The 18,479-nt window shown below is 44.5% G+C and overlaps 1 protein-coding gene across 9 annotated transcripts in view; it reads right to left on the minus strand.

The window, feature by feature from the left end:
• Positions 1-17,275, minus strand: part of LOC109884776 (gamma-secretase-activating protein-like) — a 37,882-nt gene extending 20,607 nt beyond the window's left edge. For 2 of the 9 annotated variants that reach the window (XM_031815504.1, XM_031815511.1), the window contains exons 1-20: positions 16,690-17,275; positions 16,480-16,550; positions 14,510-14,566; positions 14,052-14,121; positions 13,448-13,495; positions 12,800-12,888; positions 12,568-12,637; positions 12,356-12,405; positions 12,160-12,264; positions 11,256-11,312; positions 11,111-11,157; positions 10,889-10,974; positions 5,423-5,500; positions 5,193-5,276; positions 4,490-4,582; positions 3,746-3,887; positions 3,373-3,457; positions 1,705-1,774; positions 1,460-1,620; positions 862-996 (exon numbers count right to left, since the gene is read on the minus strand). In XM_031815504.1, coding sequence (XP_031671364.1) covers positions 862-996; positions 1,460-1,620; positions 1,705-1,774; positions 3,373-3,457; positions 3,746-3,887; positions 4,490-4,582; positions 5,193-5,276; positions 5,423-5,500; positions 10,889-10,974; positions 11,111-11,157; positions 11,256-11,312; positions 12,160-12,264; positions 12,356-12,405; positions 12,568-12,637; positions 12,800-12,888; positions 13,448-13,495; positions 14,052-14,121; positions 14,510-14,566; positions 16,480-16,550; positions 16,690-16,777 — 1,686 coding nt within the window. In that variant the 5' untranslated portion in view covers positions 16,778-17,275. Of the gene's footprint in view, positions 1-861; positions 997-1,459; positions 1,621-1,704; positions 1,775-3,372; positions 3,458-3,745; positions 3,888-4,489; positions 4,583-5,192; positions 5,277-5,422; positions 5,501-10,755; positions 10,759-10,888; positions 10,975-11,110; positions 11,158-11,255; positions 11,313-12,159; positions 12,265-12,355; positions 12,406-12,567; positions 12,638-12,799; positions 12,889-13,447; positions 13,496-14,051; positions 14,122-14,509; positions 14,567-16,479; positions 16,551-16,689 lie in introns of all 9 variants that reach the window. The other 7 variants (XM_031815503.1, XM_031815508.1, XM_031815505.1 and 4 more) reach the window with 7 other exon arrangements.
• Positions 17,276-18,479: the final 1,204 nt, after the last annotated feature.

Raw genomic sequence — 18,479 nt, forward strand, 5'->3', positions numbered from 1 at the left:
CCAGGGTAGTGAGCAGCGTGGTCCAGTCTGGCAGAGTGTGAGAGGTTCTGGATCTGCAGTTTGATCCTCTAATATGTGTGAACTCACCAGGGTAGCTAGCAGCTTGGTCCAGTCTGGCAGACTGTGAGAGGTTCTGGATCTGCAGTTTGATCCTCTAATATGTGTGAACTCACCAGGGTAGTGAGCAGCTTGGTCCAGTCTGGCAGACTGTGAGAGGTTCTGGATCTGCAGTTTGATCCTCTAATATGTGTGAACTCACCAGGGTAGTGAGCAGCTTGGTCCAGTCTGGCAGACTGTGAGAGGTTCTGGATCTGCAGTTTGATCCTCTAATATGTGTGAACTCACCAGGGTAGTGAGCAGCTTGGTCCAGTCTGGCAGACTGTGAGAGGTTCTGGATCTGCAGTTTGATCCTCTAATATGTGTGAACTCACCAGGGTAGTGAGCAGCTTGGTCCAGTCTGGCAGACTGTGAGAGGTTCTGGATCTGCAGTTTGATCCTCTAATATGTGTGAACTCACCAGGGTAGTGAGCAGCTTGGTCCAGTCTGGCAGACTGTGAGAGGTTCTGGATCTGCAGTTTGATCCTCTAATATGTGTGAACTCACCAGGGTAGTGAGCAGCTTGGTCCAGTCTGGCAGACTGTGAGAGGTTCTGGATCTGCAGTTTGATCCTCTAATATGTGTGAACTCACCAGGGTAGTGAGCAGCTTGGTCCAGTCTGGCAGACTGTGAGAGGTTCTGGATCTGCAGTTTGATCCTCTAATATGTGTGAACTCACCAGGGTAGTGAGCAGCTTGGTCCAGTCTGGCAGACTGTGAGAGGTTCTGGATCTGCAGTTTGATCCTCTAATATGTGTGAACTCACCAGGGTAGTGAGCAGCTTGGTCCAGTCTGGCAGGTTCTGAGATGCTCTGTATCGTGGGTTTGGAACCGCCTCAAAGTACTTCATCTTTTCTGTGCTCCACTGCAGCTCTTCCCAATAACCCTGGAGACTCCTGGCCTGCAGCCAAACATTACCAAACATCTAGTAAACACCAGCTGTTTACTACTTTTACAGTTTGTGCAAAATAAGTCAATTTGTTATGGTCATCTTGAGACCTCCTTGGAAACTAAATGATTTATGGCACGGGGTTCATACTACATAACATTAAATTAAATGCACTTGATTGTAACAAATGGTTCATGTTTTGCCTTTAATTAAAGAAGGCCTCCACCTACAGAATAATCACTGGGTATTTCAGTGTAAATAGCCCAGTTTATATAATATTATCACGTCCTTACTGTCAACACAACTCTTCTTCATTTAATTCATTAGATATGCATTCTTTATCTGTTACTGAGCACTGGATCTGCTTCCCACTCCTGTCTGCCCCCTAGTGTCTAACCTGGAAATAAATCACTAAATATTACACACGTGACTGATCAGGTAGTTGACTAGCTGGAGTGGGTGAAAGACATCTTACCTTTCCTTTGAACACTGGTTCAGCATGGAGCTCTGTGGTGCAGGTGACACCGGGGACCTGGTCTAGAGCCTCAGGTACCTTCTTCTTCTCAAACACAGAGGAGTAGGGTAGGACTTCATCCAGACTGAGACACTTCTTATAGATGATCCTGTACAGTGACGCTGTCGTTGAAGGGAGACCATGATTCTTCCATAAAACACCATCAAAATAGATTTTAAAACGATGATAAGTCTTGTTCCACTTACCCAGAATAAATTCCTGAATTTGATCGAAGGTGTCGAACGGCATGACATTGTCACAGATCCAATCTATGATCTGCAGAGAAAACACGTGAAGTAACAGCAGTGCTATGCTATGTAACAACATCTTGGTATTGTTACTATAGTAACTCCATTGTTACCACACATGCATAAAGCCATGTTATGTAAAGGGTTTCCACAGAGTGGATGAAACCACAGCAGCCTCGTCCTCCTGGACCTCTGAGACGGGTTACCTCTCTAACTGTGTTGTCATGGCCACAGAGACACCGTTTAGAACAAGTACTGCAGATGGAGATTTCAAGTGAGGCACTTTCTCCATTATAAACAACCTGACTCATGGTCAGAACCCAGTCCTGAACTTCTCCCTCCAAAACATCTCTCTCTCACACACTCTTCAAAGGGGGAGACACTCTAGACCCAAACTGCTACAGACCTATATCTATCCTACCCTGCCTTTCTAAGGTCTTCGAAAGCCAAGTTAACAAACAGATCACCGACCATTTCGAATCCCACCATACGTTCTCCGCTATGCAATCTGGTTCCAGAGCTGGTCGTGGGTGCACCTCAGCCACGCTCAAGGTCCTAAATGATATCATAACCGCCATCGATAAGAGGCAGTACTGTGCAGCCGTATTCATTGACCTGGCCAAGGCTTTCGACTCAGTCAATCACCCCATTCTTATCGGCAGAGTCAGCAGCCTTGGTTTCTCAAATGATTGCCTCGCCTGGTTCACCAACTACTTCTCTGATAGAGTTCAGTGTGTCAAATCGGAGGGACTGTTGTCCGGGCCTCTGGCAGTCTCTATGGGGGTGCCACAGGGTTAAATTCTCAGGCCGACTCTCTTCTCTGTATACATCAATAATGTCACATTTGCTGCTGGTGATTCTCTGATCCACCTCTACGCAGACGACACCATTCTGTCTTTGCTAGGTAAAGCACCACCTTATCTCAGCTCACTGGTCACCATAGCAGCACCCACCCGTAGCACGTGCTGCAGCAGGTATAATTCACTGGTCACCCCCAAAGCCAATTCTTCCTTTGGCCTCCTCTCCTTACAGTTCTCTGCTGCCAATGACTGGAACGAACTGCAAAAATCACTGAAGCTGAAGACTCATATCTCCCTCACTAACTTTACGCTCCAGCTGTCAGAGCAGCTCACAGATCACTACACCTGTATATAGCCCATCTGTAAATAGCCCATCGAACTACCTCATCCCCATACTGTTATTTATTTATTTTGCTCCTTTGCACCCCAGTATCTGTACTTGCATTCATCTTCTGCACATCTATCACTCCAGTGTTTAATTGCTATATTGTAATTACTTCGCCACCATGGCCTATTTATCCCTTATCTTACCTCATTTGTACACACTGTATATATACTTTTCTATTGTATTATTGACTGTATGTTTGTTTATTCCATGTGTAACTCTGTGTTGTTGTTTGTGTTGCACTGCTTTGCTTTATCTTGGCCAGGCCGCAGTTGAAAATGAGAACTTGTTCTCAACTAGCCTACCTGGTTAAATAAAGGTTAAATATATATATTTTTAACACACTCTGTGTCTGTCTGTGTCTCTCTTGTTCTCTCTCTCTCTCTCTCTCTCTCTCTCTCTGAACAAAGTGTTCTCGTGGGTTTTGCTTGCAACTCCTACCTTCAGTTCTAGTGCAGCGTTGGGTCCCATGTAGAGCAGCAGACAGTGCAGGGCAGCCAGGCGTTGAGCGTCAGGTCTACTGTGGCTACAGCACAGAGCATAAGACATTATGAATACTACATAAACAGAGGAGTGTACCACCACTATAATACTCAATGCTGCAGTACCTTCTACATGCAGTAAGCATGAAATACACACTCAACACCATTCAATACACACTCAAAACCATTTTCCATTCAACAATGGATTGAGCTATATGTTATTCTATGTTATTCTATTCTATTATATTCTACTCCATTCTATTCTATTCCATTCCATTCCATTCTATTCTATTCCATTCCATTCCATTCCATTATATTCTAGTCCATTCTACCTGCAGTGCAGTAGGTCCATTAGGAAGGAGGGGTTGAGGTCTACAGTGTACATCCTGCCCGTGTTCAGGTCCAGCAGAGAGGACTCGGGTAGAGACAACACCACACTGTCTGATCCCAACACACCCAGCTCTGCATCAACACCTGTAACACAGTTACACTGGGGCCATCATCAACACTGTTATACTGAGGCCATCATCAACACAGTTACACTGGGGCCATCATCAACACAGTTACACTGGGGCCATCATCAACACAGTTACACTGGGGCCATCATCAACACAGTTACACTGGGGCCATCATCAACACCTGTAACACAGTTACACTGGGGCCATCATCAACACAGTTACACTGGGGCCATCATCAACACAGTTACACTGGGGCCATCATCAACACAGTTACACTGGGGCCATCATCAACACCTGTAACACAGTTATACTGAGGCCATCATCAACACAGTTACACTGGGGTCATCATCAACACAGTTACACTGGGGCCATCATCAACACCTGTAACACAGTTATACTGAGGCCAGTTTAACAAACACACACTTGGGCTGCATCTGAAATGACTCCCTATTCCTCATATAGTCCACTTCTGTCGGTAACCAGGGTCGTGTTCATAGACACGTAATGGAGTGAAACACAGAGGTGTCTCAACCGTTTAAAAAAACTCAATTTCCTTTTCCATTGCAAAACAATTGGCTACAGTTTGTCCTGATGAACATGCCCCAGGTCTAGCCTTACCTGAGAGGAAGAGGCTGTGGCATAGCAGCTCCTGTTGCCTGGTGTTGATGCAGTGCAGGAAGTGACCAGACAGGTAGACTACCACGTAGTAACCTGGGCAGAGAACAGCAGGCTAGTCTACATTTATTCATCAGCTATCTTGGACTGACCTCAAATGTTTTTGGTTGGTTTATTTGTTTATTCTCTTATGTAAATGTCTACTGTACAATAATAATAAACATCCTATCACAAATAACTCCTAAAACCACTTCCTCAGTCCCAAGTAGAAGTAGCACTATCAGGGGTTGTGATAGGATGGATGGGCTGTGTGGGAGTGTTCCGGTGGGTACTGAAGAGGTTGTGATAGGATGGATGGGCTGTGTGGGAGTGTTCCAGTGGGTACTGAAGAGGTTGTGATAGGATGGATGGGCTGTGTGGGAGTGTTCCAGTGGGTACTGAAGAGGTTGTGATAGGATGGATGGGCTGTGTGGGAGTGTTCCAGTGGGTACTGAAGAGGTTGTGATAGGATGGATGGGCTGTGTGAGAGTGTTCCAGTGGGTACTGAAGAGGTTGTGATAGGATGGATTGGCTGTGTGGGAGTGTTCCAGCAGGTTCTAAAGGGGCTGTGATAGGATGGATGGGCTGTGTGGGAGTGTTCCAGCAGGTTCTGAAGGGGCTGTGATAGGATGGACAGGACGTCTGTGAGACAGATGTGTTGACTTACCTATAGGGATGAAGAGAGGGAGGAGATCTGTACCACATGGACTAGGGGTGCCATCCAGAGCCACTGAGAACGTTTTACTGCAGCCTGTAGAGGGCAGAGAGGCTCTGGTAGATTACAATGTACAACTTGAAACTTAGAAGAACTTAGGATTTTCCCTGACGGAACTTAATTAGTAATTTGTGAATAATGTATGGAACTAATGCAACATGGTAAGACGTATAATACTGAACCTCTGTGCACCAGGACTATGGTGTATGTGATCTCCTGGTTGACACAAGCAGGCTGGCTGTAACACACACACATACTCCCTGCAATCAACAGTAAGGAGCAGGTATTAAAACAACCAATTACACTCTAACAACAAATTAATACAAAGAAGAAGCTAAACCAGAAGAAGAAGTAGAAGAGGCAGAACCAGAAGAACAAGCAGAGGAAGCAGAAGAAGAAGAACCAGAAGCAGAAGCAGAAGAACAAGCAGAAGCAGAAGAAGCAGAAGAAGAAGAAGAACCAGAAGAAGAAGCAGAAGAACCAGAAGAAGAAGCAGAAGAACCAGAAGAACAAGCAGAGGAAGCAGAAGAAGAAGAACCAGAAGAACAAGCAGAAGCAGAAGAAGCAGAAGAAGAAGAAGCAGAAGAACCAGAAGAAGCAGAAGAACCAGAAGAAGCAGAAGAACCAGAAGAAGAACCAGAAGAACCAGAAGAAGAAGCAGAAGAACCAGAAGAAGAAGCAGAAGAAGAACCATTTGGGACGCAGAGGCTGTGTCAATTTGGGACGCAGAGGCTGTGTCAATTTGGGACGCAGAGGCTGTGTCAATTTGGGACGCAGAGGCTGGTATGATGTTCCGGGGTCCTTGTTGGTCCCCGGTTTTATGGGGGGGAATGTGACGACCCTCCCACTCTGTCTGCCGTATTCTGTCTGTTCTTGTTTCCTTATTAGGATGCCGGTGGGTGGAGTTGGGAGGGTCGTCAGCTTCATGGGAGACACCTGGGCCATGTGTCTCCCAGGATAAATAGACCTCTTCCACATTCATGGAGGAGACTCTCTCCATGCAGACACCTTTGTAGATTGTGTTGTGGTTCTTGGTGGCCTTTTGTTTGTTTGCTTTGGCACCTTTCAACACCCTGCATTATCACATTCATGCATGCAAAACATTCACTTACACTACTGATTACTGATTACACACACCATTGTATATTTTCCTTAGTTGCTTTAGTTAATAAATATATATTTTGTTACTCCTTATCTCCACGTTGTCTCCCTTTGTTACGGGCTTTGAGCCGGTTCGTGACAAGTGGGGGCTCATCCGGGATCTTTGAACTATTGGTTTGGGAGACCGTGGAGGTATGTGTTTGGTTTGCATATTGAGTTTGATAGGCCCAGTATTGGTTGCCTTTGTTGTTTGGTTTGTGTGCTGCGTTGGAGAGAGAATGGTTAGTTTCCAGGCCCTGCCTAGCCTGGAAACTCTTGTTCTACTTTCTGTTGGGAAGTCAGTCTGAGGTGAGTAAATCGGCTGTGTACCTCAGGAGATTTGTGTAGGGTAGTGGAACTTGCTACCCGGAGCTATAGCCTTTTTCCCCTGATAGGCTTAGCGACGTGTTTAAATTTTGGACATGTTGGGCATGGTTAAATGTTTGTTATTTTTGTGTGGTGTCTGTGGACTGAGCAGTTGTCTCGGGGGCACATCCGTGGCTTGGTGGAATTTGCCAGCATGCTGGGGAGTTCTATTTCCTTGCCAGCGGGCTACAGTGCGTAAATACCCACCGCAAATCTGCACGAAGACTAGGGTTGAGTTATTGTAGGTTTTGGGGAAGCTCCGTATCTCATCTCTCTTCTGTGGTGCTCAGGGTGATTGTCATTTCTCTGGTTGTGGTCTGATGTGCTCAGCAGAGGGGTTGAGATTATTTACTTATGACTATGGTGTCTCATGTATACAAGTTCATTCGCTTTCCATCAGAGGACCTGTTAGAATTATGTACTAAAGAACAGCTGTTGAAGATCGCTGAACACTACAAGGTTAAATGATTGAAATTAGTGAAATTCTGTTTCGTTGGCAGTGACTATGAATCGTTGGAAGTGACTATGAATCGTTGGGAGTTGTAAAAATTAAGAAGGACCCTGATGTTCTTTTCGTTGGAGTTTGTAGCTGTTGGTCTTTTGTGCCATGTTTCTGAATGTTTACGTGACTGACCATTGTTTCGGGTTGTCATGTTCTATCTTTCCTGTCTGTTCCCTCCTGGTCTTGTGTTCTTCCCTCTTAAATATTGCTTCCTATGCACAAAGGTTGCTGAGGTCTGGGGAGGAGGTTGGTTGGTGCAGGTGGAGGTGTGAACACATAACCCCTCATAATGTCTGTTCCTCCTGGTCGTGTTCTTTCCTCTTAAATATTGCTTCCTATGCACAAAGGTTGCTGAGGTCTGGGGAGGAGGTTGGTTGGTGCAGGTGGAGGTGTGAACACATAACCCCTCATAATGTCTGTTCCCTCCTGGTCGTGTTCTTTCCTCTTAAATATTGCTTCCTATGCACAAAGGTTGCTGAGGTCTGGGGAGGAGGAGGTTGGTTGGTGGAGGTGTGAACACATAACCCCTCATAATGTCTGTTCCCTCCTGGTCGTGTTCTTCTTTCCTCTTAAATATTGCTTCCTATGCACAAAGGTTGCTGAGGTCTGGGGAGGAGGTTGGTTGGTGCAGGTGGAGGTGTGAACACATAACCCCTCATAATGTCTGTTCCCTCCTGGTCGTGTTCTTCTTTCCTCTTAAATATTGCTTCCTATGCACAAAGGTTGCTGAGGTCTGGGGAGGAGGTTGGTTGGTGGAGGTGTGAACACATAACCCCTCGTCAATTTGGGACGCAGAGGCTGTGTCAATTTGGGACGCAGAGGCTGTGTCAATTTGGGACGCAGAGGCTGTGTCAATTTGGGACGCAGAGGCTGTGTCAATTTGGGACGCAGAGGCTGTGTCAATTTGGGACGCAGAGGCTGTGTCAATTTGGGACGCAGAGGCTGTGTCAATTTGGGACGCAGAGGCTGTGTCAATTTGGGACGCAGAGGCTGTGTCAATTTGGGACGCAGAGGCTGTGTCAATTTGGGACGCAGAGGCTGTGTCAATTTGGGACGCAGAGGCTGTGTCAATTTGGGACGCAGAGGCTGTGTCAATTTGGGACGCAGAGGCTGTGTCAATTTGGGACGCAGAGGCTGTGTCAATTTGGGACGCAGAGGCTGTGTCAATTTGGGACGCAGAGGCTGTGTCAATTTGGGACGCAGAGGCTGTGTCAATTTGGGACGCAGAGGCTGTGTCAATTTGGGACGCAGAGGCTGTGTCAATTTGGGACGCAGAGGCTGTGTCAATTTGGGACGCAGAGGCTGTGTCAATTTGGGACGCAGAGGCTGTGTCAATTTGGGACGCAGAGGCTGTGTCAATTTGGGACGCAGAGGCTGGTATGATGTTCCGGGGTCCTTGTTGGTCCCCGGTTTTATGGGGGGGAATGTGACGACCCTCCCACTCTGTCTGCCGTATTCTGTCTGTTCTTGTTTCCTTATTAGGATGCCGGTGGGTGGAGTTGGGAGGGTCGTCAGCTTCATGGGAGACACCTGGGCCATGTGTCTCCCAGGATAAATAGACCTCTTCCACATTCATGGAGGAGACTCTCTCCATGCAGACACCTTTGTAGATTGTGTTGTGGTTCTTGGTGGCCTTTTGTTTGTTTGCTTTGGCACCTTTCAACACCCTGCATTATCACATTCATGCATGCAAAACATTCACTTACACTACTGATTACTGATTACACACACCATTGTATATTTTCCTTAGTTGCTTTAGTTAATAAATATATATTTTGTTACTCCTTATCTCCACGTTGTCTCCCTTTGTTACGGGCTTTGAGCCGGTTCGTGACAAGAAGAACCAGAAGAAGAAGCAGAAGAACCAGAAGAAGAACCAGAAGAACCAGAAGAAGAACCAGAAGAACCAGAAGAAGAACCAGAAGAAGAACCAGAAGAAGAACCAGAAGAACCAGAAGAAGAACCAGAAGAAGAACCAGAAGAAGAAGCAGAAGAAGAACCAGAAGAAGAAGCAGAAGAACCAGAAGAAGAAGCAGAAGAACCAGAAGAAGAAGCAGAAGAACCAGAAGAAGAACCAGAAGAAGAAGCAGAAGAAGCAGAAGAAGAACCAGAAGAAGAACCAGAAGAAGAAGCAGAAGAAGCAGAAGAAGAACCAGAAGAAGAAGCAGAAGAAGAACCAGAAGAAGAAGCAGAAGAACCAGAAGAAGAACCAGAAGAACCAGAAGAAGAACCAGAAGAACCAGAAGAAGAACCAGAAGAAGAACCAGAAGAAGAAGCAGAAGAAGAAGCAGAAGAAGAACCAGAAGAAGAAGCAGAAGAACCAGAAGAAGAAGCAGAAGAACCAGAAGAAGAAGCAGAAGAACCAGAAGAAGAACCAGAAGAAGAACCAGAAGAAGAACCAGAAGAAGAAGCAGAAGAAGAAGCAGAAGAAGAACCAGAAGAAGAAGCAGAAGAACCAGAAGAAGAAGCAGAAGAACCAGAAGAAGAAGCAGAAGAACCAGAAGAAGAACCAGAAGAAGAAGCAGAAGAAGCAGAAGAAGAACCAGAAGAAGAAGCAGAAGAAGCAGAAGAAGAACCAGAAGAAGAAGCAGAAGAAGAACCAGAAGAAGAAGCAGAAGAACCAGAAGAAGAACCAGAAGAACCAGAAGAAGAACCAGAAGAACCAGAAGAAGAACCAGAAGAAGAACCAGAAGAAGAAGCAGAAGAAGAAGCAGAAGAAGAACCAGAAGAAGAAGCAGAAGAACCAGAAGAAGAAGCAGAAGAACCAGAAGAAGAAGCAGAAGAACCAGAAGAAGAACCAGAAGAAGAACCAGAAGAAGAAGCAGAAGAAGCAGAAGAAGAACCAGAAGAAGAAGCAGAAGAAGCAGAAGAAGAACCAGAAGAAGAAGCAGAAGAACCAGAAGAAGAACCAGAAGAAGAAGCAGAAGAACCAGAAGAAGAACCAGAAGAAGAAGCAGAAGAACCAGAAGAAGAACCAGAAGAAGAAGCAGAAGAACCAGAAGAAGAACCAGAAGAAGAAGCAGAAGAACCAGAAGAAGAACCAGAAGAACCAGAAGAAGAACCAGAAGAACCAGAAGAAGAACCAGAAGAACCAGAAGAAGAACCAGAAGAAGAAGCAGAAGAACCAGAAGAAGAAGCAGAAGGATAGAATTTTAACAATGTGGTATTGATTGGGGTCTTATTAAAAGAAACAGTGTTTCATTGGTTGAATCTTGAATGTCATTTGGAATAAGTAGCACAGTGAAGTGATTATGATCCTGGCCCTGGGCCGTCGTCAACCATCTTTAGATTTGATAGGCCTTTCAAAGAAACACAAATTATTTTTACGATTGGGAAGCCTGCAGCATTTCCAATTGTGCAGCTTGACTAATGCAATCTTGAGAATTGAGAAGTTGTATTAAATCTGGGCTCTGTGAAGGGAGTGTGATTGTGCTGGTGGTGGACTGAACTGTCCATTGATCAAGGAGTGACACAGTTCATCTAGATCACAGTAGCTACAGCACTTACCCTCTGTTTCCATTCACATCCCATGTCAAACAAAAAGTAATGACAAACTCAATGAAAGAGGAATGTTCTCTGAGCATAGAACATTATCAACACAGTACGGAGGTGAAGCAGTTTATGTTCAACCAAAACCTGCCTGTGTTATTGGTGATCACCACCATCCTCATCTCCTCCCGTTCCTGCTGCCTCTCTTGCTGATGGTCAAAGCCCAGGTTAACAAACCTAGGGGTCAAACACACAAGGTGTTATCCATACAGCATGACCAGAAATGGCTGAACATTGATGAACTGTTTTCAGGAAATACACAGTTCAGCTGAAAAGTTATCTTGTTTAATTTAATTTCACTTTTCATTCTTACCTCATACAGCTGAAAGGGTTAGAGGGCAACTCCAGGACAAGCTCAAACTGTCAGAAAGAGGGGGAAGCATTAAGTAGCCTGACCTGAAATCAAACACTATCCATAAAGTGTTCATGATTAAATGATTTCTGCTGCTAAGTCTCACCAAGGTCTCACAGTTGCGGTCATGGCAGAATTGCACACATTTCAGCACAGCTTTTTCCTGACAGAGAAAGAAGGGAGGTCATTAATTGCATTATCAGGAGGAATTTCTGCATTCTTCTTCACAATTCAAAAGAAACAGAACATGTTAGTTTAAGGTGTTGTTGCCCAGGTCAGAGCCTAGTGTGTTACCTACAGTACCAGTCAAAAGTTTGGACACACCTACTCATTCAAGGGTCTTTCTTCATTTTTAGTATTTTCTACATTGTAGAATAGTGAAGACATCAAAACTATGAAATAACACATATGAAATCATGTAGTAACCAAATAAGTGTTAAACAAATCCAAATATATTTTTTATTTGAGATTCTTTAAAGTAGCCACCCTACTATGGTTTGTGCTTAATGGGGACTATCATTTGTTTTCAACAGGACAATGACCCAACACACCTCCAGGCTGTGTAAGTGCTATTTGACCAAGGAGAGTGATGAAGTGCTGCATCAGATGAGCTGACCTCCACAATCACCCGACCTCTACCCAATTGAGATGGTTTGGGATGAGTACGACTGCAGAGTGAAGGAAAAGCAGCCAACAAGTGCTCAACATATGTTGGAACTCCTTCAAGACTGTTGTAAAAGCATTCCAGGTGAAGCTGGTTGAGAGAATGCCAGTAGTGCAAAGCTGTCATCAAGGCAAAGGGTGGCTACTTTGAAGAATCTCAAATATAAAATATATTTAGATTTGTTTAAGACTTTTTTGGTTACTACATGATTCCTTATGTGTTATTTGATAATGTTGATGTCTTCACTATTATTCTACAATGTAGAAAATAGTAAAAATAAAGAAAAACCCTTGAATGAGTAGGTGTGTCCAAACTTTTGACTGGTACTGTATATATGGTATGTTACCCTGTATGTGAGGTAGAAGAGTCTCTGTGTCTGGCTGTCCCACTGGACCCAGCTGAACTCCTCTGCCACCCTGTCTTTGGCCAGGCACTCTGGGTTCAACATCACCTGTTAGAACACCAGTCAACAGGAAGTGATGTCACTACAGAACAGTTGCATTCCATTCCAGCTCTCTATAGTCTGTGACAGTGTTTCTTACCACTCTGTAACCCTCTTGTCTGACCAGCATTACATGGAGCTGCTCCACATCTGAAAGGTTAAAGGTCAAAGTTCAAAGCCTAAACCCTGAAGCCCCAGTGGCCATACCCTCCCAAAAAACAGAGAACAGTGTCACCTAATGTCTTTGTACTATCATAGTTAAAAGCTGTGACCCTCAGAGATTCGACCCCACTTCACTTCCCAGATACTCACAGCCATCTTCTGCTACCAGCAGCAGGTGACTCTCCAGCACTGAGTCCCTCTCTGTGTCTGGATGGAGGAACTGTATGGAACCAAAGATGACTGGTTAACATTCTTTGTAGTAGAACCAGGTTATAGCACATTGTTACATCAATGTAATAACAACCGAGGGGAAGCTTACTGTAATAGGTATAGCTGATAAGAGTACAGTAGAGTCCAAGTACAAAACAATATAGCTCTATACCTGAACTCTGACCCGGCAGTCGACAGCCTTCAGGACCTTAGTGTTGTTAATGGGATGGATCTCAATGAGGAGGGTCAGACATTTTGAAACTAGGAGTAGACAATTGAAAGGTGTTATATATGGTAATGATTAACTTCACTGACCTGAAACAGCAGAAAACTGCTTCAGCGCCTGTGCTGCCCTTGTGATCACTGCTACTCATTCCAACACACACAGGTGACCGATATAGTGCGGCCTACAGCCAATAGTTGTGTACAGTTTGAACCTGTCGTGTAGAGTACACTTGAAACACTTAAAAACCTGTGGTGCATGTGTGGATAGATACTTCATAACATCCTGAATGTTACCCATCTGACTATTAGAGTTGTAGTGAATACAGCCACAGGTCTGTCTCCCTAAAGGCTCAGAGAGAACCAGAGGGAAACAGAGAGCTAGTTATCAGCAGGATATAGCTTACCACTTCCCTCTTCATAACATACTGTAGAATTACATGGTTTTCTGTCGAGTTGCATTTCTCTAATCCTCAGCTTCTGTGTTTGTTTGTATCAGAGTTGGGAGGTGTGTGTGTCAGTGTGTGTGTGTGTGTCAGTGTGCGTGTGTGTGTGTGTGTGTATGTGGGGCGGGGTCGAGCCAAGGGGAGACAGGTACCTGGTCTGAGGCGCTCCTCTGTTCTTGTCCTCTGTGCCAAACTGACCGCTAAAAATGAGATTAAAAGACAAGTATGTGAGGTGATGTGGGTTCAGTGACGTGACTTCAATACAATGGCTCTTGGCTGTCGGCTCAGTCACAAGACATTGTTCCTCTCTCATGATGATAAGGTTCTCCCACGGGGTGATCACAATCTTGGACTGGAAATGTCAGTAGGCTGTATGTAGGAAAACCTGTATCTAGTCTAACACTGACACACTAGGGGAGGAGACACTGGCTCAACACTTTAGTGAGGATCCTTGTTTCACTCTCTGTGTGTCTTTGTACTACGCATGTGTGTCACATAGAATTACAATACCATGGATTCTAGAGTTTTATCTGTTCTACACCATAGAATTAGAATACCATGGATTCTAGAGTTTTATCTGTTCTACACCATAGAATTAGAATACCACGGATTCTAGAGTTATCTGTTCTACACCATAGAATTAGAATACCATGGATTCTAGAGTTTATCTGTTCTACACCATAGAATTCAATAGAACAATTAAAGTATCTCTATGTTCTACACATTCTATTTCTAAGTCCATGAACAGGTCCTTACCCAGCAGAGTCTCCTCCTTATTCAGAGAACAGCTGCTGACACACACCTGCTTGTCAAATGTGTAGAGGAGCTGTGAAGAGAGGGGAGAGGGGTTAGGGGAGAGGTGAGAGGGGTAAGGGGACAGGGGTTAGGGGACAGGGGTTAGGGGACAGGGGTTAGGGGACAGGGGTTAGGGGTAAGGGGACAGGGGACAGGGGTTAGGGCCCATGATGAACACTACAAACAGCTGGTGGTGATCAGGCAGTGTACTAGGAGTAACCTCACATTCCATTAAGACTATGGACTGGCATATACACACATACTCACCCACTCACTCACTCACTCACTCACTCACTCACTCACTCACTCACTCTTATTGTCACACTCACAGTCAAACACACACAGTCAAACACACACAGTCAAACACACACAGTCACACACACACAGTCACACACACACCCACACAGAGGAAGCTCTACCTTATTCTGTCTGGTATTGGGGTCGTATTTCCCGATCCTGGTGGTCCCTGTTTCCCCCTGAGAGATGAGAGGAGGGAGGAGGAAAGCCATTATGGCTCATAATGACTGTGTGTGTGTGTGTGTGTGTGTGTGTGTGTGTGTGTGTGTGTGTGTGTGTGTGTGTGTGTGTGTGTGTGTGTGTGTGTGTGTGTGATGACCTATACTTATGCCCATGACATCTCAGCTGTCTATGTGGGGCTTAACACTCCCTCACAGTCTGAGGATACTTTATGAACAACTCTATGTTATAAAGAAACGGAATACCTCTTGACCAGTAGCACTTAACCAGTAGCACTTAACCAGTAGCACTTAACCAGTAGCTCTTAACCAGTAGCACTTAACCAGTAGCACTTAACCAGTAGCACTTAACCAGTAGCACTTAACCAGTAGCACTTAACCAGTAGCTCTTAACCAGTAGCACTTAACCAGTAGCACTTAACCAGTAGCTCTTAACCAGTAGCACTTAACCAGTAGCACTTAACCAGTAGCACTTAACCAGTAGCTCTTAACCAGTAGCACTTAACCAGTAGCTCTTAACCAGTAGCACTTAACCAGTAGCTCTTAACCAGTAGCTCTTAACCAGTAGCTCTTAACCAGTAGCACTTAACCAGTAGCACTTAACCAGTAGCACTTAACCAGTAGCTCTTAACCAGTAGCACTTAACCAGTAGCTCTTAACCAGTAGCACTTAACCAGTAGCTCTTAACCAGTAGCACTTAACCAGTAGCACTTAACCAGTAGCACTTAACCAGTAGCACTTAACCAGTAGCACTTAACCAGTAGCACTTAACCAGTAGCTCTTAACCAGTACCTCTTGACCAGTAGCACTTAACCAGTAGCACTTAACCAGTACCTCTTAACCAGTAGCACTTAACCAGTAGCACTTAACCAGTAGCTCTTAACCAGTAGCACTTAACCAGTACCTCTTAACCAGTAGCTCTTAACCAGTAGCACTTAACCAGTAGCACTTAACCAGTAGCACTTAACCAGTACCTCTTAACCAGTAGCACTTAACCAGTAGTTCTTAACCAGTAGCACTTAACCAGTAGTTCTTAACCAGTAGCACTTAACCAGTAGCACTTAACCAGTAGCACTTAACCAGTAGCACTTAACCAGTAGCACTTAACCAGTAGCACTTAACCAGTAGCTCTTAACCAGTAGCACTTAACCAGTAGCACTTAACCAGTAGCACTTAACCAGTAGCACTTAACCAGTAGCACTTAACCAGTAGCACTTAACCAGTATCACTTAACCAGTAGCACTTAACCAGTAGCACTTAACCAGTAGCTCTTAACCAGTAGCACTTAACCAGTAGTTCTTAACCAGTAGCACTTAACCAGTAGCACTTAACCAGTAGCACTTAACCAGTAGCACTTAACCAGTAGCACTTAACCAGTAGCACTTAACCAGTAGCTCTTAACCAGTAGTTCTTAACCAGTAGCACTTAACCAGTAGTTCTTAACCAGTAGCACTTAACCAGTAGCACTTAACCAGTAGTTCTTAACCAGTAGCACTTAACCAGTAGCACTTAACCAGTAGTTCTTAACCAGTATCTTATTCAGCTGCAGTGGTCTGTCATGAGTCTTTGGGCTTCTATTTGGAGCCTCCGTCCCAGATCCCCATGGGCCCTGGTCAAAAGTAGTGCACTATAGGGTATAGGGTGCCATTGGGATGCTGTACTATAGGGTATAGGGTGCCATTGGGATGCTGCACTATAGGGTATAGGGTGCCATTGGGATGCTGCACTATAGGGTATAGGGTGCCATTGGGATGCTGCACTATAAGGAATAGGGTGCCATTAGGATGCACCCTAGACAGAGAGAATGTTCCCACCACGTCCCGAAGAGCACACTGTTGGTTATGTGTGGAACGTCACGCTTGACATACCCATTATAATGCTATGTGAATGCCCCTTGCCCAGTGTCCACTTACTTTCCAGGAGTAGAGGACTCCTCCATCCCTTTCAATGTTGAGGATCCGAGTGTCAACGATCCCTGAGTATTCTGTAGTGGAAAAAATACATTTTGCCATTACATGTGTCACTACTATCATGGTATTTGTCACGCATTGTCACCTTGTGCGTAAAGGCACAAAGTATACGTTTTGGATATCGGCCGAGCGATACAACCAGATAGCTCTTACCTTTGATTATTCCTACAGTCGCCTCTTTCTTAAATATACTTGACACCACATCCTGCTGCAAATCGAAAGTTGCGCTTAGTTGCAACATGTGTGCGGTTGACCTCCTCCACAACTTACTGATTTCCACGTCTATTATGCATCAAACACTTATGAAGAAATGCCTTCAATTAGACCCTCCGCGATTTCACACTATCCGGAAGACGCCATCCCTATAGCCTGAAGTTACAATTTGACATACAATGCAGCATCATGTGATCGTTGTAAATAACGTTTTGATGATAGTCCAGTAGCCGTTTAAGCAGTGTTTTACGCACCGAAAACAAAGCAGAAGGTGTGATTTGAAAGGGAATCACTTCCCTTGAGATCTGCAGCCATACAGTAATTTACTCAACTTCACACCGAACCATATTCACAGCTCGCTGTGCCCTCTTCATAGAGCCCTCCCTCTCGGGTCAGACAGCGGAGACGGCCGCTCTGATAGGCCGGACAAGCGATCACTCCGGTGGCTCAGAATATCTCACCGCCTTTGCTGCCTGCCTGGGCTTGGTGTCACCTGATTATGGACAACATAAAAAAATAAAGGAATGGAGGTGCTGTGCGACCACCAGAGGGTAAAACATACACAAACACAGAAGGCTATTTATTTAACATTCACAACAGCCTACTTTATCTTCGTTTTGCTATGTTGGTGTCTTTGTGTCCCTCATGCATTGTATCCTATTATTGAAAAGGTTACCCCATTGAACATTCAATCTACTAGTCTTAGCGCTATGTAAGTAATACTACCTGACAATAAATTAGGCTAGTTATATCAGCACTGTCTCAAATTCGATTTTCATCAAATCTGCAACCTAGCTTTGTACCCACACGGTGGCGGAAGTGTATAGAAAACCTAATGCGAGGCGAACACTGTTCTGAATGAACCTACAGGAGCTTATTGTGCGCCGCCCTATGGGACACCCAATCACGGCCGGTTGCGATACAGCCTGGATTCGAACATGGGTGTCTGTAGTGACTCCTCTCTCTAGCACTTAGTATACATTTAAAATGGAAACGTGTGAAACTGCTCAGATTATAAGGTATTGCATCAGCTACAACTACTGAGATACCATCAACATGACTCTAGACACATTATAACTGAGTTACCATCAACAAGACTAGACACATTATAACTGAGATACCATCAACATGACTAGACACATTATAACTGAGTTACCATCAACATGACTCTAGACACATTATAACTGAGATACCATCAACATGACTCTAGACACATTATAACTGAGTTACCATCAACATGACTCTAGACACATTATAACTGAGATACCATCAACATGACTCTAGACACATTATAACTGAGTTACCATCAACATGACTCTAGACACATTATAACTGAGTTACCATCAACATGACTCTAGACACATTATAACTGAGTTACCATCAACATGACTCTAGACACATTATAACTGAGTTACCATCAACATGACTCTAGACACATTATAACTGAGTTACCATCAACATGACTCTAGACACATTATAACTGAGATACCATCAACATGACTCTAGACACATTATAACTGAGATACCATCAACATGACTCTAGACACATTATAACTGAGATACCATCAACATGACTCATATAATGTCCAATTATCTTACAGTAATTAACATCATCTTCCTGTTGTATGGTTGACTTCCTGGGAGGTCCTATCGACGGCCCTGGGAGTGTACATTGTTGTAGTTTCCTGTAGGCACAGGTCTAGAATCAGCGTGTGTACCTACAGTGTATA

The sequence above is a fragment of the Oncorhynchus kisutch genome, unplaced genomic scaffold (assembly GCF_002021735.2).
Source record: "Oncorhynchus kisutch isolate 150728-3 unplaced genomic scaffold, Okis_V2 Okis09a-Okis19a_hom, whole genome shotgun sequence".
NCBI lineage: Eukaryota > Metazoa > Chordata > Actinopteri > Salmoniformes > Salmonidae > Oncorhynchus > Oncorhynchus kisutch.